Consider the following 25,721-nt stretch of genomic DNA (forward strand, 5'->3'; position numbering starts at 1 on the left):
GTTTACGGTACATGAGTTTGCGGAAGCGGAGAAACTCGCATCGCTTCTGACTTCAATAGCAAAACTGCCCGTTTTCACAATGATGTGCTGAAAAAGTTTGTAAACCTCAGATGAATCTGATCTAAACAGGATAAAGAGTTTTTGAAGGAGCAGATCAGAGATCAAATCTGAAAGCGAAGGTAAATTCACTTTCGATTCCTCACAGTGCATTATGTTAAAAGTGAGCTAAAGTGAATACAAACTGGTTTTTAACGGCACTAAAAGTTGTTTAACAAATCTGATCTTATGTAACGTTAAATTCATAGACCTGTTAGTCACGTTAAACGAACAAAACATTTCAAAACTCGGTATTTTTACCAATGTTGAATAGACACTACCTCACGTAGATATACATTTACATTAACTTAACTAAAGTGAAAGTGGAAACGTTTTACTTCCGTTTTTTGAAACACACACACACATACACACGTGTGCACACAAAGTATACACACTTCCTGTTGTATATGTATATAAACTCATTGTGGTTTTTTGTCCTAACACAAACATATGGTGTAACTATAAATAAAACACACTACATATATGACTAACTATATTAAAAACTGAAGATATTGATAGTTGACATGACAGGTAAGGTAAATGCACATTGTTTTGTTCACTGAGTTAAATAATGCTGTTACTAAAGACATTGTTTTCCTCCTCAGGGTTTGTATGATCGGGATTGAGGGCCATCATGAGCCGTCCACCCTCCATGCAGCCTCAGACGTGCGGCCCCTGGGAGCTGAAGGAACGTTTGGGAACAGGAGGATTCGGGAATGTCACACTTTGGCAAAATAAGGTAGAGAGATGTTACTTTTCTTTCGTTATCTTAACTGACCTCCATTGTTGAGTCCTGAGATCTTGTCAATGCTCATCTTATAAATAAAACATTTTACAACATGTAATCATTAATAAAAAGATCATGTTGGGAATGTCATTACAAGACCAGTGACGTAATGATGAGCTAAAATCTGTCCTGCGACAGTCATTGGTTGCTTACATTAGGGTCACAGACAGTACTTTCGTTGGTGTCTTGCTCGTAAACTGTGCATCTGCTGGTATAAACACACCCATCCTGTCGTCTCAGGATAGCGTAAAAAAGTCTTAATATAGAAGCACTTCAAAATTCCCACCCTTTACAGCGTTCCGTTGTTGAAGCTTAAAGATGAAAGGAAATGCATCCTTATTAATACTGACCTCTGTGTCACCAACATCCTCCTGAATGATGACCTCATGAACAGTCACTACCGCTACATATACACTAGCAGGTAAAGTACACACACATACGTCTATATAAACAGTTTACTGACCACAGCAGTCATGCGTGATGAAGAATCCTCAAAAAGGTTAAACATTTATAGCATCAATTAGTTTTCAATAATAAAGTGGAGCTTAACTGTGTTTAAACATAACCCCTGACCCTCTTTTAGTGTAGCAGGCACTGTTTGTGCTACAGATATGAATTATATATATATCAAGTATCCTGTTGAGGAGATATGTAATACATAGTGGATGATATAATGAGAAGAGAGGTTTTTTTGAGGGCGCTCGATGCGAAGTTCGTCACAACATGTATGTAGCCCGTCACGTGTGTGGTTCCTTATTTCAAAATATGCGCATCGAGAGATCCTATGTGCATTGCGTGTTTTGTCAAAATAAGTTCCTGCTGCAGATGCATCTAAAGCAGGGGTGTCAAACTCAATTTCATCGTGGGCCACATCAGCATTACGGTTCATCTCAAAGGGCCGGTTGTATTTGAACGACTGTATGAATGTATCAACTCTTTTATTACTGTATATTGCATAATTTTCTCTGCATTTGCTTACTATTGGTTTTGTTAATAACTCAATTAATACCTGGCTTTGAAAGTAGAAGCCCATGCAAATAATGACAAAGTGTATAGAGTACAATTATTCTACAGTTTATTTAAACAATAATTGTGGTGACAAAAAAACATGTTGTATGCGAGTACACTCAAAATGTTATGTTATCCTTACTTGTGCCGGTCAGAAAATGAGAGGCGTTTTAGATACTAATAAAGAGTTTTACAATCTCCACCACAATATGCATTTATTAGACACATATACTCTGGCTTGTCATTTCTTGCCCTCTTTACAAAAAAGCTGTGATTTTTTTTACCTGGCTTTAAGTGTCTGATTGACTGACGTCTCATGAGTTCAGTGTTGTAGACTACAGATCAATAGTTTCAATCGTTTATTAAAAGTAATCGGTTTAGAGGAGTCATTAGTTCGCATATTTAGCGGGAATAGACGCTGTGTAAACTAATCCCAGCTGGACTTCGCGAAACATTTCTGTACACGAGACGGAAAACATTTCCTCGCTGGATCCGCGTGAGCGTGCACGAGAGAGGGAGAGAAAGCACGAGCAGATACTGTCCGTTTCCATATGCGGAGGTCGCATAGGCAGCGTCATCAAGCCTGGTTTATTTAAGTTAACTGACCATTACATTTGCAATTCATATGCATATTACAACTATTTACTATAAACAAAGAATAATATTTAACTTTATAATTGTTAATATTCTGAAACAAGACAGTCTTGATGACGTATGCAGCCTGGAAATGCGACCTCCGGAGGCTGCAGCGTTCGCATTCAGACACGCCCACTCTAGTAGTGCGCGCGTGCGGGGCACTGCTCGTTCTTTCTAATGCAATCATCAATATTATCAATATAATTACATTACAAAAAGTCTTTGGCGGGACAAAAATTAGCTTTGGTGGCTGCTAAAAAAAAATCAAGGAAGGAAATAATCTGCAGAAAATAAAACTTATAATAATAAAAGTATCTGTAAACTCTCGCGGGCCACATAATTAACATAATTTGCAAACTCTCGCGGGCCAGATGAAATGAGGGGGCGGGCCGGATTTGGCCCGCGGGCCTTGAGTTTGACACCCCTGATCTAAAGGGTTTATGATAAAAGAGACGCTCGCATTTGCCAGATACTCGCATACGTCTCATGCGTAATCAAAGTTTACTGTTAAGGGAGTGTCTTGCATGTAAATTTGTGACCGTGAGCGTCACTTTTATCATAAACGGTTTTGACGCATGTGCAGCAGGAACCTATTTTGACAAAACACATGACCCAACAAACATATTTTTAAAACGCAAGCAACACACGACATGACACTTTGAACACTTATTTGGAACTTGCGCCCCTCGAATGACCAGTCACGAGCCGCCACTGGCACATTTCCTGTAGTGCAACTGTACACACCCTGCCGATCATCACCCTCAAATGGTCAGGGATGACATCATGTCCTGTCAGGAATGTCATTGGGGTGTTGGCACCGAGGCTTAGAGAAGAGGATATTGATACCACTCACAAACCAGGGTGGAAATCCTGTGGACATGATCTGTGTGTGTGTGTGTGTGTGTGTGTGTGTGTGTGTGTGTGTGTGTGTGTGCCTTCCATGCACAATTAATGATGACAGATTTTTTGTACAATAGACAATTGTGACTCTTTTTCTATTGCCACATGATGTTAAATCTGGTTCTTGATGCAGCACAGGTGATCAAAACCCTCTTTACACTGCAAAAAATTATATATTAGTATTTTTGTCTTATTTGCAGTAAAAATATAAAAAAATTCTTAAATTAAGATGCTTTTTCTTGATGAGCAAAACGACCCAAGAAAATAAGTCTAGTTTTTAGACCATAAATATTAAATTTAAGTGATTTTGTGCATAAAACAAGCAAAAAAATCTGCCAATGGGGTAAGCAAAAAAATCTTAATCACTGAATTCAAGAAAAATTAGCTTACCTTATTGGCAGATTTGTTTGCTTGTTTTATGCACAAAATCACTTAAATTTCATATTTTTTGTCTAAAAAGTAGACTTATTTTCTTGGGTTGTTTTGCTCAACAAGAAAAAGCATCTTCATTTAAAAAATTTTTTAGATATTTTTACTGAAAACAAGACAAAAATACTAAGAATTTTTTTCTTGAACATCATTTTTTGCAGTGTACTTATGTCACTCATATACACTGCAAAAAAAATGATTTTCAAGAAAAAATGTCTTTAGTATTTTTGTCTTGTTTTCAGTAAAAATATCTAAAAATTCTTAAATTAAGATCCTTTTTCTTGATGGGCAAAATGACCCAAGAAAATAATCTAGTTTTTAGCCCAAAAATATCAAATTTAAGTGATTTTGTGCATAAAACAAGCAAAAAAAAATCTGCCAATGGGGTAAGCAAAAAATCTTGAAAATTTTTCTTTAACACTAAATTCAGGAAAAATTCAGGAAAAATTAGCTTGCCCCATTGGCAGATTTTTTTTTTTTTGCTTGTTTTATGCACAAAATCACTTAAATTTCATATTTTTGGGCTAAAAACTAGATTATTTTCTTGGGTCATTTTGCCCATCAAGAAAAAGGATCTTAATTTAAGAATTTTTAGATATTTTTACTGAAAACAAGACAAAAATACTAAAGACATTTTTTCTTGAAAATCATTTTTTTTTTGCAGTATATATGAGTGACATAAGTACACTGCAAAAAATGATGTTCAAGAAAAAAATTCTTAGTATTTTTGTCTTGTATTCAGTAGAAATATCTAAAAAAATTCTTAAATGAAGATGCTTTTTCTTGTTGAGCAAAACGACACAAGAAAATAAGTCTACTTTTTAGACAAAAAATATGAAATTTAAGTGATTTTGTGCATAAAAGTGTGCATAATTAGTGTTTAAGAAAAATTTTCAAGATTTTTTGCTTACCCCATTGGCAGATTTTTTTTTGTTTTTTTTTTTTGCTTCTTTTATGCACAAAATCACTTAAATTTCATATTTTTTGTCTAAAAACTAGACTTATTTTCTTGGGTCGTTTTGCTCATCAGGAAAAAGCATCTTAATTTAAATTTTTTTAGATATTTTTACTGAAAGCAAGACAAAAATACTAAGAATTTTTTTTCTTGGAAATCATTTTTTGCAGTGCATAATTGGATCCACCGACATAGGCATGATGTCATCAAAGTCCCAAACTGATTACCAATAATACTCACCTAAATGCAATGCAGCCTCTCCTCATCCGACTGGTGACGTCTTATTGATGTCACCAGTTGTCATTAATCATTCACATGTGAAATGATCTGAAGACAATTTATGTGGAATGAACTCGCTGTGGAGTGCTATGGTCTACAGATCATATGATATTTTATGATGATACGGACCGGTAAGATTTCCTAACATGTGTTGCGCTGTGTGTTTGTACAGGAGAGCAGCGTTCAAATCGCCATCAAACAGTGTCGGCAGGAGCTTAGTGCCAAAAACAAAGGAAGATGGAGTTTAGAGATCCAGATCATGAAGAGGTGAATATATTATATCCAATATCAATGTCATGCTATCCAGCACCGTTCAGTTCACACAGCAGGTTCATTATGACCCCATTCACAGCACTTTGTTCCCAGAAATGTTCTGTAAAATTGGCAGATGGCGTTGTGTGTGAGCACAAACACGTACCGTAAATGTTCTGGGCCTCTGGGACCTAGTAACATTGCTGTGACATTTACGGAAAACGTCCTGCGTGAACAAAAGGCAGAAACAATGCCATAATGGGCGTGCCGTAGTGAGGACATGCGTCATCGCAACAAGAGGTTATGGTTCAGCTCTTTGACACAGGGGATTAAATGCAGAATAACATTCATTTACGTGCTAAACGGTTCACTTTAAATGCTTATATCTTCTGTATGCGAATGTTGATTCATACCAAAATGCTTTTTTGCATAGTTGTGTTTGACACATTAAAACGTCTCGGGTTACGTATGTAACTGTTGTTCCCTGAGAAGGGAACGAGACGCTGCGTCTTTCTTGCCATACTTCCTGTGTCCCTTTAACGCAGTCTTTGGCAATATTTTAGATAGCGATATACTTCCTGGCTCCCGCGTCACCCTGTCTTTGTCGTTAAGCCTCCCATTGGTTGAATTTGATAAATATTCAGATGAACCTACCCCTGGAGGCGTCCCCAAAGTCCTCTAAAGGGAACTGTAACAATGTATCTTAAAAGGTAACACAATGTAACTTTGCTGTTGAAATGTGTCCCCAGATTTAATCCTTAAATTTGAGGGTATTGGACCTGGAAAGTCCTTGAAAGGTCCTTGAATTTGAAGTTAACTAATGTGTGGGAACCCTGAGCATAATAAAACTTATCATAAAGAAAAATGCACGCGCATTGTTTCTAGAGAGAGAAATTGCGGATAATAAGCAAACTTGCTGCAGGACTTTAAATACATCACATGTCTTCACGGGATCTATACGGCAGTGTGAATGAACCAAATGAACCGAATGACCCCCGAACGCAGTATCCACATATTTTTTTCACTTTTGTATTGTGAATCGAATACTCTGGTGCTGAATTTATAGTTTTATTTTTTTAAAGGAATAGTTCATCACAAAATAAACAAAATAATTTCTGTGTAATTAAAGTGTGGCTATTTCAGACGTTTATTTTCAGATCACAGCAGTTGTTTTTCTTGTAAGACATTGTCGTAACAGCATCATGGTAAAAACATTGTTTTTCATGCTATTTTCCGTCTTACACGCCTGAGCAAAATAAATCTATTTTAAGGTATATTAAGTGACCACACATTGTTATTGAGCTATTTTTATATATTTTATGAACAAAAGCTCTGAGCAAAACAAAGAAGGATGAATTTATGACACCGCAGCAGTAAAACATTCGCCAACACTGTGTGGAATATAAAGTTGAGCGGGTTTATTTTGTGTCGTGACAACACCAGGATCATCTTTATATAGGAACAAGTGTGTCTGTGTATTTAGTTTCCGGTCTGATGGAGTGTTTTGTGCCAATGTTCATATTTGTTCATTTAAAGTTCGTGTTCAGAGATTATAAATGTATTGCTAAAACACGTTACAAAGATTTTGAACTATGTAATACTGAATTGTGGAGTTACACCATTAAACATTTCTGTGTTTAGGCTTATTTTGGCGGGGCTTAAACGGTGGCTCGATGACACACTGAACACTAACTCTTCTGTTGGCAAATATTTATTTCAAACGATACCGGGACAAATCCCAGATGCCTTTCCATGTATTTTCCATAATTTCTCAGTGAAAATGGCATATGAATCACTTGTCTGGTAAATCGGATACTCTGGTGCTCAACTTGTAGTTTCATTCTTAAAGGAATTGTTCATCACAAACGAAAAAATAAATCATTTCTGTGTGGCTATTTCAGACATAATAAGTGAAGCTTTATTATAACACTTTAAAGGAAAACACCACCGTTTTCAATATTTTACTATGTTCTTACCTCAACTTAGACAAATTAATACACACCTATCTTTTTCAATGCGTGCACTTAATCTTTGTGCAGCGTGTCGTGAATGTGTTAGCATTTAGCCTAGCCCCATTCATTCATATTGAAATAAATAGATATTAAAGAAAAACAACAACATTTTATTCCTTAGGATCCTGTTTGGATCCTAAGGAATAAAATGTTGTTGTTTTTCTTTAATATCTATTTATTTCAATATCAATATATAGAGACAGAGCGCACTGCGTCATAACCTGAAAACCACGCCCACCGGGGGGAAAACAATCCATCCGTCTCTGTTGACTTTGTATTGCGAGAGGCTGCCTCCTTGTTATTTCTGGCTTATAACAAAAAACAGAATAATGCCTAAAAGCTGCTGTGTGACAAGATGCACAGCCAAAAAGCAAAAAAAACAGAAACACGCTTTTACAAGCTGTCGACCCAAAAAACGAGTGTTTAAAGACACAAAAGTGGAAAACAGGCAACTCTTCATAGTACTACTATTAGTAGAACTGCACCCACTAGAGGAAAACGTAGTCGGCGATCCACTTAAAGGCTGGGTTTTACAGCTCAACAGCTTATAAAAACTTATTTCTGGGTTTTTTGGCTTGTTAGCTGTACAAACTGTCACACAGCAGCTTTTAGGCATTATTCTGTTTTTTGTTATAAGCCTGAAATGACAAGAAGGCGCCCTTCGCAATACAAAGTCAATGGAGACGGTTGGATTGTTTTCCCCCCGTGGGTGTGGTTTTCAAATTAGCATAACTGTGCTCTGTCTCTATTGGATGGTGCAATGGTAATTTTTGTACATGCTAAACAATGTTTTAAAAAGTTTGTCTTGCCTCACTTTTAGATGATTTAAAATAGCTCTCACATTGTGTTTCCATAAGGCTGTCTTGTGGTTAAATAGATTGTTGTAGTTAACTAGCAGTGGCTGTGTGATGATAGAAGGGGTTTGTGGTATTCAGATTTATAGCAGTTTGTCCCCAGACATAGTCAGAACCACAAACCTGGACTAACTCCTTCTTTGTGTTTATAACCGTACACAACACACACACACACACACACACACACACGCACACACACGTTTAAAGGACAAGTTCGGTATTTTACACTTTGTTCTACACTGTTTTCAGATTGTTTATGTTTAAATAGAACGGTTTTGACTGAAATTTGGACATATGATGCTGGCCCGAGAATTTTCGGGTGTTTCTTGTATCATCTCTCACCTCTACAATGGCTGCATAGGTGCACTGGAACAATCCTTCCCAAAATGCACCAAGCCCTCGCCCACAAAGACGTGAAACTCACCGAGTGGTCAGGGGCGCCCACCGACACGCCCACACAAAAATCGCTGCAAAAGATGGTTTTATCGTAGTTTTTGTCGAACTCCATTGACTTGTATTAGATGTGCTTTAAGGTAAGGTATTACTCCGCGCCAGGAACGTTGTTTGTATTCTTGCAATTGGCAAAGGTGGATTATCGCCACCAACTGGGCTGGAGTGTCTATTATTCAAGCTCTCAGTTGAAGAATATACGGGTGTGAGGCGTTTGGAAAAATAGGTCCACAAGTTTACAACGAATGCTAAAACATCTGTTGGAAATCATCTTTTGCAGTGATTTTTGTAAACGAAAGTTTAATGCATTTTAGGAAGGATTTGTTCCAGTGCACCTATACAGTCATTGTAGAGGTGGGAGGTGATACCACAGAAACAGAAAATTCTCGGGCCAGCATCATATGTCCGTTCTATTTCATCATAAACAATCTGAAAACAGGGCTTTAAGTGTAAAATACCGAACTTGTCCTTTAAAAAAACACACCCCAGTGACTAAATTACTCATTTATAATTTAATCCAGCCATACTTTGTGCATGATCATATGAACTTTAGTTTAGCTTTTACATCACTCCTGCTGTATTTGTTATGGTGTTTGTATCGGCTTACATATTGACGTCAAAGACAGATGTGTTCAGTCATGATTCATTTAAACGTGTAAATTGGGATCATCAGACCATGTGTGTTGTTGTAACCACCTTATGAGAGAGCAGTAACAATATATGAACATAACATTTTTGTGTTTCGTCATTTCTCATGATGCATTAGTAACTCTTCTCGTATTGAGCACTACCTTATGATGGTTATCTTGTTTTTAGTACAAATCAAGATGCGTTTTCTTGATGAGAAAAATGAACTAAGAATATTAGTATAGTTTTAAACAAAAAAATATCAAATTTAAGTGAATTTCTGCTTAAAACAAACAAACAACAATCTGCCAATGGGGTAAGAAATTTTTTCTTACATTTTTCTTGAATTAAGTGTTTAAGAAAAAGTAAACTTGTTTCAAGAATAAATTTCTTACCCCATTGGCAGATTTCTTTGCTTGATTTAGGCACAAATTCACATAAATTTGATATTTTTGGTCTAAAAACTAGACTTATTTTCTTAGGTCATTTTGCTCATTGAGAAAATGCATCTTGATCATCAAGAAAATCTTGATTTAAGAATTTTAGATATTTATAATGAAAACAACACACGAATACTTAGTAAGAAAGTCATTTTTTGCAGTGTAATGTAATTATTCGTTTCACTTTTAGTTTCCAAAACAAATGCAGAAGGCCTTAAAATTTCTCAGCATGTCATGGACATAGCCAAAAGACTCATATACATAAACATAAACAGCTCAATACTCACAACACATTTATTTTGGAGTTTATGTACACTGCAAAAAATGATTTTCAAGAAAAAAATTCTTAGTATCTTTGTCCTGTTTTCAGTAAAAATACCAAAAAATTCTTAAATTAAGATGCTTTTTCTTCATGAGCAAGACGACCCAAGAAAATAAGTCTAGTTTTTATACCAGAAATGTGCATAAAACAAGCCAATGGGGTGAATTTTTCTTGAATTTAGTGTGTAAGAAAAATGTTCAAGATTTTTTGCGTACAAAATTATTATTATTGGCAGAAATTGGCAAAATTATTATTATTATTATTTGCTGGTTTAAGCACTTAAATTTGATATATTTGGTCTAAAAACTAGACTTATTTTCTTAGGTCATTTTGCTCATCAAGAAGCTGCATCTTGATGTAAATATTTTTAGATATTTGTACTAAAAACAATACAAAAATACTAAGTAAGAAATAATTTTTTTCAGTGAACACACTGCAAAAATTATTTTCAATAAAACATTTTCTTAGTATTTTTGTCTTTTTTTAAAAATATCTAAAAATTCTTGAATTAAGATGCTTTTTCTTGATGAGCAAAACGGCCCTGGAAGTTAGGTGTAGTTTTTAGACCAAAAATATCAAATTTAAGTGATTTTGTGCATAAAACAAGCAAAAAAAATCTGCCAGTGGGGTAAGCAAACGTTTCTTGAATTTTTCTTGAATTTAGTGTTTAAGAGAAATGTTTAAGATTTTTGCTTACCCCATTGGCAGATGTTTTTTTGCATTTTGAGACAAAACAATGGCACTGATGCAACATGCATTTTAGTCTGGGACTTGGATAAACCATGTCCGGGAAACCGCCCCTATGTGCTTGTGCTATAATACCAATGACCTCAAGATTATTGCCTAAGCTCAGAGATCACTGCTGTTTATGTCATTGATGATAGAAACCTGTGTGAGTACTCTTGAGTCCATCTGGTTTTTATTTCTCTTTGTTCTGTGTTGTTTTATTGGATCAAATGACAGGCCGAACCAACAATCCCATTTTAATAAAGAACTATGTACGCTGGATCCACAGAGCAGGTTATGAGCAGGGATGTGTACACCGAGTTCTGTGTGTCCGCATGTTTATGATAAAACTTCTCTTTTTTCTAAGGCTGAATCATATGAATGTAGTGGCAGCAAGAGAAGTGCCAGAAGAACTCCAGAAACTTGCCACAAATGACCTTCCATTACTGGCTATGGAGTACTGCCAGGGTGGGGACCTACGTAAGGTGCGTCATGGGTATACTGAGTGACTGATACATATAAACACTGCAAAGAGTAATTTTCAGGAAAAAAAATCTTAGTATTTTTGTCTTTTTTTCAGTAAAAATATCTAAAAATTCTTAAATTAAGATGCTTTTTCTTGATGAGCAAAACGACCCAGGAAAATGAGTCTTGTTTTTGGACCAAAAATATCAAGTTTAAGTGATTTTTGTGCATAAAACAAGCAAAAGTATCTGCCAATGGGGTAAGCAAAAAAATCATTTTTTTTAAACACTGAATTCAAGAAAAATTTGCTAAACCCAATGGCAGATTTTTTTTTGCTTGTTTTATACACAAAATCACTTAAATTTAATATTTTTGGTCTAAAAACTAGACTTATTTTCTTGGGTCGTTTTGCTCATCAAGAAAAAGCATCTTAATTTAAGAATTGTTTGATATTTTTACTGAAAACAAAACAAAAATTCTCAGAATTTTTTTCTTGAAAATCATTTTTTGCAGTGTTGATGAGCAAAATGACCCAAGAAAATAAGTCTAGTTTTTAGACCAAAAATATCAAATTTAAGTGATTTTGTGCATAAAACAAGCAAAAAAAATCTGCCAATGGGGTAGGCAAATTTTACTTGAATTTAGTGTTTAAGAAAAGTGTTCAAGATTTTTTGCTTACCCCATTGGCAGATTTTTTTGCTTTTACTTGTTTATTTTATTTTATTTTACTTTCTGATATGTTTTATCATTGTTTATAATGTTAACATACATAAAAGAAGCTAAGCTTATATAAAAAATATGTAATAAATAAATAAATTGAGGCTATTAATGGAATGTGCTTGGCGGGCAACTTACAGACTCGCCCGCGGGCACCATGTTGAAGACATGGTGCTATATAATATTAATCTTCTGTTTTCTGTATGTACAGTATCTGAATCTGTTGGAGAACTGCTGTGGGATGCGAGAGGCCGCTGTGCTGACCCTTATTCAGGACATATGTGAGATGTTTTGCATTAAACTTTCTCTATCTGTTTCCTATTCAAACCACTGGAGTTTTACAGGAGAACATTCATTTATTTAACAGATTCACAACTCTTTCCATTTTTGTCATGAAAGTTAAAGCGGGAGTTAGACAGCATATGGTGACCTGATTTATCCCTAAAAATTAAACAGATGTTGGTAAAGTGTTACAGCTGTGTTAATAAAGTCACAGCATACAGTATAAAACATACAAATATATACTGAGCGATCATAAAGATATGTGATCAGTAAACAGTGTCTGCGAGAGATGATGTGTTTCAGTTTTTGCTGAATTTGTGTCACATCTCTTGAAAATGTCACAGTTTAAACTGAGTTCATAATTTGACCTAGATGTGCTGGTAAAAGTGAATCATGGGTATGCTTTGCCAAACACACACACACACACACACACACACACAGCAGAAAGTACCGAAAGTGCATTTAGGGTATATTAGATGTCAAATGGAGAAAGTGTGGTGATGTGTATGTGTGGGGTAAACGTGTGAACTATAAAAGAGTAGTTGATCTAAAAACATGCATTTCTCTGTTCATGCACACTGACTCACCATGACATTTTATAGTGATTGGGGCAACAGGGTCAAAGGTCACCTAGAGACATTATAGTGACACTTAACGCCAAAGTATAGTCCATTTTTTATGTGTACGTGTGGGTCTGCGTAAAGTACGCAATGCAATTTTCATCAAACTATAGACGGTTTCATCGGACGCACGTGCGGTCATACGATTGCGCGTCTGGTCAGAACTTTACTTCTGGTTTCTGTTTGTTGATTGGTCTGACTAGTTGCTAAACTGAACTCTTGAACAAATACCTCATCGAAAACAACAAATGTTTTGGTTTCCTAGGTAATCTACGTGTTGTTTATTTTGTTTGTTATATAAATAAACTACTTTAAAAGGACTTTGTTGTTATTTATTCTTAGCAGAGTTTACCGGAAGTTACGTGCTGATCACGATAGCCGTTTGTTTATGTTGTGACTGCTGAAACCGTCTATACTTTGCAAGGCTATGCGTTCGATTGTATGCATCCTTTCGCGTACACGTCATAAAACGGACTACATTCTGCGCTTTAGATCGTTAATTTTCCTATATGAGAAAAACACACCAAACACATTTTAAATGCACATCACAGATCTGTGGCACCATTGACTTCCATAGAAGGAAAAAATTATACTATTGAAGTAAATGGTGCCCCAGATCTGCTTTTTTTAACATAAGTATTGTGCTGTCTAAAGGGGACAGAGAATGAAAAACCATTTTTACCTTGTCTTTGTTGAATAATGGTAGTCTACCCGCATTCACAAACACACAAAAAGTGCTAAACATGCTAAACATCTCAGTCTCATAGAAATTCCTCTTTTAGAAATGTCAGCCAGAAAACAGCCCAATCTGAAAAACTGATGCTTATGACATCACAGGCATCTAACTGCCCCTCCACTTTAAAATAATTGGCTACATTTTTTGAGTGGCAGCAAAGTCAGCCAATCAGTAATGAGATTGCAAGTTAAGCCAGTAGGGGGAGCCAAATAGGTGCAAAACCACTTGTTTAAAATCCCCCACCCTAATAGAGCTATCTGAGAGAGGTTTTTAGGAAGCTTCTAAGGCATTACAGACCCAAACAAAAAACATTTTGTCTACATGTCACATCATAGAACAAGGATAAACACTCCGTTCAATCATTCTATGTCACCTTTAAATTAAACTAAATATAAACTTTTTTTTGTGTTCAAAATCTGAAATTTTGCATCTTTTTTTAGTTTGGTTTCAGTTTTCTGGAAATAAATGCATATAAAAACATTGTTACATTCAGAAAAACTCAGGTGATATATTTATGCTTGGTGTTGACAAAGAAATAAATAAACAAATGAATTATTTCAGTTAAACTTGGCGTAGTGATATGGAACTGTAATGCTATCAACAGACCTGGAACTACTTCATATCTGTGCTTTTACTGTAAAGTAATGCACACCCTCAAAAGTTTGTCAACCAATCAGAATGATGTATTCAACCATGTGTCTACCACACTATTGGGTGATTTTACACAACTTCTGCGCTGCTGTATTTCGCAGCAAACCTTTGTTTATAATCTGGAAAATGCCTATTTTTATATTTTCATTAAAAATTAAATATCTCTCTCTGTCACTGTCCATGTCTCCAGCCTCAGCACTCACGTATCTTCATGGGATGAGAATTATTCACAGAGACCTTAAGCCAGAAAACATTGTCCTTCAACAGGGAGAGAAGCGGGTGATTATTATAAATATAACATTTACATTTATTTATTTATTTGGCAGATGCCTTTATTCATGAGAATATGCGTGAGAGAGCATTTAATATTTCGTCACTCAACTGTACACAACTCATGTTTAAATACAATCTGCAGACGTTTCTGAAAAGCTTAGAAAATGCTGATTTTGTATTGGTTTATGATCTTAAAGCAGGATCTCTCTGTTCTTGCTTGTAGTTGGTTCACAAGATCATAGATCTGGGCTATGCTAAAGAGCTGGATCAAAGCAGTCTATGCACATCATTCGTCGGGACGCTGCAGTATTTGGTTTGTATACAAGTGTTTGTTCGGATTCTCCAGACTCATTTCGATGGTTTTCGAGTGTTTTTATCTCTGTGTGTCTCTCTTAAGGCCCCTGAGCTGTTAGAGCAGCAGAAATACACGGTCGCAGTGGACTACTGGAGTTTAGGGACGTTGGTGTTTGAGTGTATCACGGGATTCAGACCATTTCTACCAACCTGGCAACCCGTACCATGGTACATTCATACATGCATCACTCAGCTGTGCTCACATGTGATACTTGAACACAGATCAATTTATCTCTTTACTTTCACTTAAAACACATCACTGTTTGTGACAGTACACTGCAAAAAATTATTTTCAAGAAAAAAAATTCGTAGTATTTTGTCTTGTTTTCAGCAAATTATCCAAAAAATTCTTAAATGAAGATGCATTCTCTTGATGAGCAAAACGACCCAAGAAAATAAGTCCAGCCTTTAGTCCAAAAATATCAAATTCAAGTGATTTTGTGCATAAAACAAGCAAAAAAATCTGACAATGTTTTTAGTTAAAATATCTAAAAATTCTTAAATTAAGATTTAAGAAGCAAAAAAAATCATGAACATTTTTCTTAAACACTAAATTCAAGACAAATTTGCTTGCCCCATTGGCAGATTTTTTTGCTTGTGTTATGCACAGGGTCACTTAGATTTGATGTTTTTGGTCTAGAAAACGTATTTTCTTGGGTCGTTTTGCTCAACAAGACAAAAATACTAAGATTTTTTTTCTTAAATAATTTTTTTGCAGTGTATAAATGTGGCCTGTATTTTAGTATGTGCTGTTATATAGTATATTTTTGTTATATAGTATATTTTTTTGTCATTACATTACATGCATTATCAGTCCTTCCAGAAAAATTGGGAGTTTTTTTGTGATTGTTGCAGGCAAAAATCTTTGATCTTGCGGCACATTTTCTTAAAAAATGCAAGGAAACATGCGGCATATTTATGCAATTTTATGCAGTGAAATTGCGGGAACTTGCAAAAATTGCGGGAACTCGCAGAAACTGCTGTTGGGGTTTGCAGCTTTTCAATGATGTTCACGTCGCGTAATTACGTCACTTCATAACGTTCCCATAGCAACAGGGGACATGGCTGCGCTTGTGTGAAGTAAATGCAACATTTTTCAACTTTCTGCTAAGATATATATGACTTTTTGCTACGAAAATGCAGGGATTATGAAATCATGCACGGAAATCTGCAATTTATGCGACAAAAGTGCGACGTATTTTAAAAAATGCTCCCCCAGCATAAATATGCGGATCGCATAATCGTGTTTTTCTGGAGGGACTGCATTATGCATTTGGCAAACGCTTTTATCCAAACAATTTTATCAGTATGTTTGTTCCTTGGGTTCGAATCCATGACCTTTTGCACTGCTGCTATTACAATGCTCTACCACTGAGCTATACAGGAGCACATTATTCATTATTACTGTCAGTAGGATCTGAGGATAATGCAATCATGTTGGATTATTTCAACCCATGGTTGGGTAAAAATATGAACAAACCCAACCATTGGTTTACATTAACCTAGAAAATGTCAAAGTTAAACTTTATTATCATTGTGCACAGTATAAAGCCAATAAAATATTCAACGTCCCAGCATTTTATCAGTTTGCGCTTCAAGCCAAGAGCTCGTTTATAAGAAAACCATCAACCTTTATTGTTCGAACATGTAACGATAATATTATTGCTTTTACAAGTTGTTGGTCTAGTGATCGCCTTGCTGTCATTGGCTCCTTTCCAGTATCATAACAAATATTCCTTCTGAGATTTCATCCAGACTGACGCCAGCACCACTGGGTCTGTTGCAAAATAAGTCTAGGTCATTGAACTTTTCATCTTTCTCTCTCTCTCCCTCTGCAGGCACGCAAAGATGTTAAGTAAAAAAGAAAACGATATTATGGTTTATGAGGATCTGATGGGAGAGGTTCAGTACTCTAAACATCTGCCTAATCCACACAACCTTAACAAGTGAGTCAAGTGAGCACACGAGCTGTCATCTCCATCATTACAGGTCTTAAAGGGACACTCCAAATATGCTCATTTTCCAGCTCCCCTAGAGTTAAACATTAGATTTTTACCATTTTGGAATCCATTCAGCCGATCTCCGGGTCTGGCGCTACCACTTTTTGCATAGCTTAGCATAATCCATTGAATCTGATTAGACCATTAGCATCATGCTAAAAATAACCAAAGAGTTTTGATATTTTTCCTATTTAAAACTGCAGGAAATAGCCTGAAAATAGTCCCCTTGGTAACTTTCAATAGCAGGGGACTATTTTCCGGCATTACATAAACTCATTGCGCCTCCTGCAGCTATGTTACGGCAGCAAAGTCCTTGATTATTACGGCAGAATAAGAGTATTGTTCCTAGCCATATCTGCCTAGAAAATCGCAACTTTTAATTTTCCGTCTGTCTTAGTACACAATGTAACTACAGAAAAGTCAAGTTTTAAATAGGAAAAATATTGAAAATCTTTGGTTATTTTTAGCGCGATGCTAATGCTCTAATCAAATTCAATGGATTATGCTAAGCTATGCTAAAAGTGGTACTGCCAAACCCGGAGATCAGCTGAATGGATTCCAAAACAGTAAAAATCAAATGTTTTATTCTAGCTGAGCTAAAAAATGAGCATATTTAAAAAAAAAAGTGAAGTGTACCTTTAAAGTCACATCCTTAAATGTATGACTGAAAAATGTTTTGAAAGTGTCATGGATAAATTACAGGTGTTTGTTGTAATTGTTTATAGCAATGCTCACATTTCCAAAAAATAAAATAAAAGTACACATCTGGATTATAACGTCTGTGTTTCAGACTGTTAGCTGGTGAACTGGAGCGCTGGTTGCAAATGATGCTGAGATGGTCTTCCAAAGAGAGAGGCAAAGATCTGAGGCAACTGAGGAAAGAAATCCCGGATGCTGTAAAAGATACGGAGGACGAGAGTAAAGACGCCCAAGAGGGGAGCAAAGACTCTCCGAAGGCAACTTGTTTCTGCTTTGATGAATTAAACCGCATTTTGAATCTGAAGGTAAGTCACAGAGAACCTTGAGCAACCTTGAGCGTCAGGAGAGATGATCTGATCTACACCTGTGTCTGTCTCTACAGCTGGTGCACGTGTTGAACATGACCTCTGCAGAAATATTCTCATACACCGTGCAGCCGGACGAGGATGTGGCGTCCCTGCAAGAGCGAATCGCGCAGGACACGCACATTCTTCCAGCCAGTCAGGAGCTTCTCCTGGAGGCCGGACTCGCCCTGGAACCGCACAATAGCGTCATGCAGTGTGCGATCGATTACAGCGTAAGTTCAAGCTTCTTCGATGTACTAAAGAAAATTATTTTTTTAATGTAATGTGAACCGTTTGTGTTGCATGTGTCAGCTGTTAGACACGCGACGTGCCGAAGAGCCGCTGGTTTTCCTGTTTGATCGTTCCTGCTGCAGCTACGAGCCGCACTTCACTCCCAGAGTCCTGCCTGAAAACGTTCGGTTTGTTCGTGAGTGTGTCGTTTTATCACAATCCTTTTTTGTTTTTACACAGAACTTAACTTTAACATTGTTGTATGTATCCTGTGGTCTTTAAACTGATGTCTTGTGTGATTTAGAGAACGACCCCAAGCGCCCGTTGGCATACGGCCCTCAGAGACGCACATGTGGTCAAGCCTGGCACGCCATACGCTCTCTTAAAGAAGACTGGCAGAGACTTCAGCAGGGACAGAAAGTGGCCATGTAAGACATTACAAAGTATTTTAACCCTGTGCTTTATGGTGCGTTCACACCAGACGCGGAAGAGGCGGGAAGCGCGAGTGATTTTCATGTTAAAGAAATATTCCATTTTCTTAAAAGAAAAATCCAGATAATTTACTCACCACCATGTCATCCAAAATGTTGATGTCTTTCTTTGTTCAGTCGAGAAGAAATTATGTTTTTTAAGGAAAACATTGCAGGATTTTTCTCATTTTAATGGACACCAACAATAAACACTTAACTCAACACGTAACAGTTTTTTTCAACTGAGTTTCAAAGGACTATAAACAATCCCAAACGAGGCATAAGGGTCTTATCTAGCGAAACGATTGTCATTTTTGACAAGAAAAATAACAAATATACACTTTTAAAGCACAACTTCTTGTCTAGTGATGCGACAGGAGACCCCACGCAATACGTCATGACGTCAAGAGGTCACAGAAGACGAACGCGAAACTCCGCCCCAGTGTTTACAAGTGTGTTGAAAGAGGACCGTTCCTACATTGTTATATGTCAACTGATACAAATTAATGTCTTTGTGTCAGTTTATTGTTTACAATGGTTCATATATGTAACACGTGACCTTTCTACGTCACTACGCATTTACGTTAGGTCGCGTTGGCGTATCACAGGACTGCACCTAGACGAGAAGTTGTGGTTTAAAAGTGCATATTTTTTATTTTTATATTTATAACAGCCAGGACATTTTCTAATATACCTAAGATTGTGTTTGTCAAAAAAATATAATCATATACATCGAGGATTGCTCGAGGGTGAGTAAATGATGGGGTAATTTTCATTTTTGGCTATTCCTTTAACTGAACCACAAGTTTGGTGATTGCGAGCAAGGGGTGAGCAAGATTTACTGTTGACGTACAAAAGGGAAGTGAAAGTGGCCTTCTGATTTCTGTCTCATTCATTCATTCTCTCTATTCGCAGAATGAGTCTTCTCAGACACAATGGAACGTTGTCAAAGCAGAAGAATGAGATGGTGTCAATGCATCAGAGACTTAAAGCCACATTGGAGTTCTTCACCACCAGCCTGCACATTGACATTGACAAATACCAGGAACAGAGAGCTTCTGGGATCGGTACTGACATAAAACACGTGCACATGCTCTGGACAATGACGCAAGAAGGAATCCACACGTGTTACAAGCTCTGTCGTGCAAAGTGAAGCCCACAATCCCCCTCATGCGAGAAAAAGCACGCAATGCGCATATTAATGTGACACTATGATGATATTAATAATAACCATCACCAACTATCGTCATGAAAGCCTGCTATTGGCGATATGTCTAACGATCGTCGAAACACAATACTAATGATTTTCAAGAAAAAAAATCTTAGTATTTTTGTCTTGTTTTGAGTAAAAATATCTAAAAATTCTTAAAATTAAGATGCTTTTTCTTGATGAGCAAAACGACCAAATAAAATAAGTCTAGTTATTGGACCAAAAATATTGAATTTAAGTGATTTTGTGCATAAAACAAGCAAAAAAAAAATCTGCCAATGGGGTAAGCAAATTTTTCTTGAATTTAGTGTTTAAGAAAAATGTTCAAGGTTTTTTTGGCTTGTTTTGTGCACAAAATTACTTAAATGTGATATTTTTGTCTCATCGAGAAAAAGCATCTTAATTTAAGAATTTTTAGATATTTATACTGAAAACACGAAAAAAATACTAATAATTTTTTTTCTTGAAAATAATTTTTTGCAGTGTTAATTTAAGATTTTTTAAATTTTTTTTTACTAAAAACAAGACAAAGTACAAAGTAAGAAAGTCATTTTTTGTAGTTCTCAGATTGTATTCACATCAATCAGATCTATTTTTAACCAAAAGCGCTCACTGTCTGCTGTTAAGGGTGCTTGAGGAGCTGTAGCTCATTTGCATTTAAAGGTACACACACACACATATAACCGCTCTTTTTTTGCTCCCGTCCAAATGGGGGTATATTGGACATGCTATAACAAATTATCTGTTGGCTAAACTTCACAGACATTCAATGTACACCTGAGACGTATATTACATCTTGTTATAATGGGCATAATATGAATGATTGAATGCTAATTTGCTTGTGTTGTTCTCCTAGCGTCTGAAAAACTACTGAGCGTCTGGCGTGAAATGGAACAAACGGCTCTCAACTGTGGACAGGTAAAAGTGTTTTTGTATGTGTGTGATATGCAATGACAGTCACAGACAGTGTTTAATTGTGTGTGTTTGTGTGTTTCAGACAGAAGATGTGAATAAGTTGGAAGAAGAGATGATGACGTTACAGACTGATATAGTGGATATTCAGAGACAGCCGTGGAGAAGTGGAGAGGCTTTAGAGACACTGTAAACATGCACTAACCATTCACATAAGCATACTTTCATTTAGGAGGTTGAAATGAGTAATCATTTGCCATAAAATATTATTTTGTTACATTTATTAACACAAACACTCACCTTTACTGTGTTGTGTAGGGAGGTGAAAGCAATGGATTTGTTTCGGAAACTAAGAGAGAAGCCCAGAGGTAAGACACAAACTCCAGATCTACAATCATCGGATTTGACTGTGGTCTGACACGATCTCCCGTACGTCTGTTTCTAGATCAGCGTTGTGTGGGTGACTGTCAGGAAGTCATCAGACTGGTCGTCCAAGCCGTGCAGTTCTATGAGAGAAAGTTACGGGACTTTTACACACACTTGAGGTTTGTTTCATCCTCAGAAACTGTTTAAATTAAATGCTGTCATCTTACTAGGTTTTAGTACAGAGCTCATGTTCATGTCTTTGGTTATGTGTTTGGATGCAGTAAGACGATGGTGTGCCGTCAGAGAGTTCTGGAGCTGTTGCCTCGTGTGGAGGGAATGGTGAGCGCGATGGCTGAAAATGAAACTCAGCTTCTGCACCTGCAGGAGAAAAGACAGAAAGAACTGTGGAACCTTCTCAAAGTGGCCTGTGTAAGACGCACATACATACATACACCAAAATTTACCAAAAGAGGTGTAAAAAACTCCCAAGTATTTTAATTTTTACTCAAGAACTTTTTTTCAATTATCTGTACTTTTTCACTTACTTTTACTTAAAGGCGGGGTGCACGATTTTGGTGCAAACGCTTTGTAAAAGGGAGTTGGGCCAAGCACCAAAACACTTTTGTAGCCAATCAGCAGTAAGGGGCGTGTCTACTAACCAACATTTTTGCATATGTGTGGGGCGGTCTATCAAAAGAAGGTCTACATTCTATTGGGGTAGGGGCGTGTTTGTTAAGGTGATTTCAAATGTCAACATTGGCTTTCAGAGGTCATGGACCCCGCCTTTAACTACATTCTGATGCATAATACTGTACTTTTTACTCGACTACATTTCATAAAATCAAGTTGTTTTCCCTTTAAAGGGGACATTTCACAAAACTTTTTTAAGATGTCAAATAAATCTTCATTGTCCCTAGATCACATATTTGAAGTTTTAGCTCAAAATATCATCTAGATAATTTATTATAACATGTTAAAATTGCCACTTTGTAGGTGTGAGCAAAAATGTGCCGTTTTGGGGTGTGTCCTTTTAAATGCAAATTAGCTGATCTCTGCACTAAAAGGCAGTGCCGTGGTTGGATAGTGCAGATTAAGGGGAGGTATTATCCCCTTCTGACATCACAAGGGGAGCCACGTTTTATTAAGCTATTTTTTCACATGCTTGCAGAGAATGGTTTACCAAAACTAAGTTACTGGGTTGATCTTTTACACATTTTCTAGGTTGATAGAAGCACTGGGGACCCAATTATAGCACTTAAATATAGAAATAATCAGATTTTCATGATATGTCCCCTTTAATACTTAAATACATTAAAATCTAGTACTATCTTATATGTACTTTTACTTTTATATAAACTTTTACTTGAGTACTTTGTACTTTTATGTAACCAATTAAAGATACTTAATGTGAAATGTACTGGAATAAAAAGTACGACATTATGCTTCAAAATTTATTTAAGTAAAAGAAAACACACTGATAAAGTATAGATACGTAAAAAGTAGTTCCTTTTCATAAGAAAATGTCCTTATAATTTACTCAGCTGCATGTCATACAAGATGTTTATGTCTGTCTTTCTTCAGTCAAAAAAATATTTTTTTGTGGAAAACAATGCTGTTATGGACCTCAGTGGTTCAAATTGCAGTTTCAATGCAGCTTCAAAGGGCACTAAATGATCCCAGCGGAGGCATAAGGGTCTTATCTAGCAAAACGATCATCATTTCGACACAAAAATGTTTTACCAATTTTACCACTGGTCTTGCACTAGCCGTGTGATGTGCGTTTGCAACCTTATGTATTACTGTATGTATGCCATAGACTGTAAAAAAAGATGGACCAGGCGACGTCGCCACCTTTCATTGTATTGAATTGAAGCTAAAAATGTCCGACCACGGTCGCCACCATGTTACGTAAAAACGTCAGTTTGGAGCCAAGGCATGCGCAGAAGGAATAATCCGTGGAGCCAGAGGCGGAGCCACGGTATCAAATGTCCGCCCAAGCGCTTTTGCGCCCAATTCAACCACGCCAATCATAACAACACGCCCCATTTCTATAGCATCAAACTACTAGCTAAAATGAAGCTTATCACAAAAATGAACAATTGAACATATATTAGCGTGATAACAACTACCTTAAAGGACCAAAACCATCTTTCTGAAATTTTTATTGTAAGTGTAAATAATTTTTTTATTTAGAGCAGAGTCCCATTCGTTTGAATGGAGAGGGTGGCGTTATGACTTGTACTGCAGCCAGCCACCAGGGGGCGATCAAAGAGCCAGCGGCTTCACTTTTCAAGACATGAAAAGTGCACCCCTAGATTCAACAGCAGTTTAACTAAGCCATAGTCATTTTAGCTTAGTTGGCGGAGGTTAGTCAAAAACTATTGACGTCATTTATCCAGGAAGTAGAGGGCTGTAGTCCAAACCGGCTGTTCTCTGTAGTCCTTGAAAAGCGAATTCTGTTAAGGAAAATATATCGCCTGGCATTGCACTTTGAGCTTTATCATTTTGCAGGCATTGTTTATGCACTAACAGCAACATTACACACCAACTAAAGTTTGAAAAATGAGATCACGACTAACGGCACCTTATTAATGTAAAATACTTTACACCTCTCCTAGGTCAAGTCATGTGATAATAAATCTACAGCAATACGGTTTGAAATACCGAAAATAGTAGATAATAAATAGTATATAATGAGTAGTGTGCAGTATTTAAGTGTGTTGTGTGTATGTATGTGTGTTGTATAGAGTAAAGTTCGAAGTCCAGTGAGTGGAAGTCCAGATGGAGGTCGAACTCCACCAGGTCCTCTGTTACCTCACAGACCTTCACATCCCAGCAGTCTGCCTGAAATGTGAGTCAAATCACACATTTACACAACAGCAATCATTTTAATATGTTATTATCAGACATTTTCATTATAATCTGTTGTTATCTTTTGGTTTATAAACTTTTTACATGCACAATATTTTGATTGTGTGTCGCTGCATATAAAGATACAGCTTTGCATGTATTTGCATGTTTCCATCACGTGCGTGCATGTTTGTGTGTCTACAGAGATGACTCTCACATTGTGATTGAGGAAAGTAAGTCGTTTGAGAATCGTCTGCAGAGTTTAGTACAAGAAACCATACAGGAGACGGAAAGCAGCATGCAGGTAACAAACACAAAGACACAAGAGACACATCAGTGATTTTATATATACAGTATGTTATTGATATCTGTCTCTCTTTAATTCACCGTCAGATGTTGAGAGAGTGGAAGTGGTTGAATGGAGGACAAGATCTGGCTTAAGAGAACAACACAAACATACAAACGCACAATGCTCTACTGACACCAGCTGGAGAAAACGCGATACTGCATGCAATGATGAACACAAACTTGTTTCTTATCTTCAAGGATTATATCCTACACTTCCATTTTATTTTTCTCTATAGTCCACTTATTTTAATAAGTATTTTTTAATGATAATTTTCATCCTGCGCTCTTCTGTAATGTGAAATGAGCAGCTGGATGTCAGGTTTTGTGACAGATTCATCTGTTCCTGCAGCTCAAAGGTCATAGGTTTGAATCCCAGGGAATACACAAATACTGACCAAATGTATATCTTAAATGTACTGTAAGTCACTTTGGATAAAAACGTCTGATAAATGCATGCATGTAAATTGCTTAAACTGTTCAGGGCAGACTAAGACGATCTTGAATCTTGTTAAAAGTAAACTTAAGCTAATTGTAGTGTTGAAAATTTGAGAAGATTTTACAATATCAAATATTTCACACAACCAGAAACAGTTCAAGGTTATTTTCCATTACTCTGCAGGTCCTGGGGTCTCTCATTTATAAAATGTGCGTATGCCAGTTCCCACGCAAAGGTTGTGATCTATAAAACAAAACAAAAAACTTGATGCGAAAATGGGCTTGCAGGGTGAGATCTGAGGAATGTTTCATGTACGCACACTTGCAGGTGATCTGTGACTTATAAAGGGAACATTGCCTTGTTTTATAAGTCTCACTATATTTTGGCGTATGACATTTTTGGCTTTTGTGCATACACTGCAAAAAAATGATTTTCAAGAAAAAAAATTCTTAGTATTTTTGTCTTTAAAAAATTCTTAAATTAAGATGCTTTTTCTTGATGAGCAAAACGATCCAGGAGGGTGGGTCTAGTTTTTGGACCAAAAATGTCGAATTGGAGTGGTTTTGTGCACAAAAGAAGCAAAGAAATCTGCCAATGGGATAAGCAAATTTTTCTTGATTTTTTTCTTGAATTAAGTGTTTAAGAAAGATGTTCAAGATTTTTTTGCTTACCCATTGGCAGATTTTTTTGCTCGTTTTGTGCACAGGATCACTTAGATTTGGTGTTTCTGGTCTAAAAACTGGACTTATTTTCTTGGGTCGTTTTGCTCAGCAGTAGACAGCGCAAATATATACACTGCAAAAAAATTATTTTCAAGAAAAAATATTTTTTGTATTTTTGTCTTGTTTTCAGTTAAAATATCTAAAAATTCTTAAATTAAGATGCTTTTTGTTGATGAGCGAAACAACCAGAGAAGGTGAGTCTAGTTTTTAGACCAGAAATGTCAAAAAAAATTCTGCCAATGGGGGAAGCCAATTTTTCTTG

General features: G+C 36.4%; 1 protein-coding gene across 1 annotated transcript; it reads left to right on the plus strand.

Moving 5' to 3' along the window:
• On the plus strand, positions 1-25,280 carry ikbkb (inhibitor of nuclear factor kappa B kinase subunit beta). Its single transcript, XM_055168740.2, has 22 exons — positions 1-179; positions 702-835; positions 5,263-5,357; positions 11,141-11,258; positions 12,167-12,236; positions 14,435-14,523; positions 14,741-14,830; positions 14,915-15,039; positions 16,710-16,817; positions 17,662-17,875; positions 17,953-18,147; positions 18,227-18,341; positions 18,450-18,573; positions 19,531-19,682; positions 20,682-20,743; positions 20,823-20,926; positions 21,056-21,105; positions 21,183-21,282; positions 21,385-21,532; positions 23,851-23,954; positions 24,158-24,257; positions 24,347-25,280. The coding sequence occupies exons 2-22, from the start codon at positions 731-733 to the stop codon at positions 24,392-24,394; spliced, it is 2,316 nt and encodes a 771-aa protein (XP_055024715.1). The 5' UTR covers positions 1-179; positions 702-730; the 3' UTR covers positions 24,395-25,280.
• Positions 25,281-25,721: the final 441 nt, after the last annotated feature.

Source organism: Misgurnus anguillicaudatus, chromosome 5, assembly GCF_027580225.2.
Source record: "Misgurnus anguillicaudatus chromosome 5, ASM2758022v2, whole genome shotgun sequence".
Classification (NCBI taxonomy): domain Eukaryota; kingdom Metazoa; phylum Chordata; class Actinopteri; order Cypriniformes; family Cobitidae; genus Misgurnus; species Misgurnus anguillicaudatus.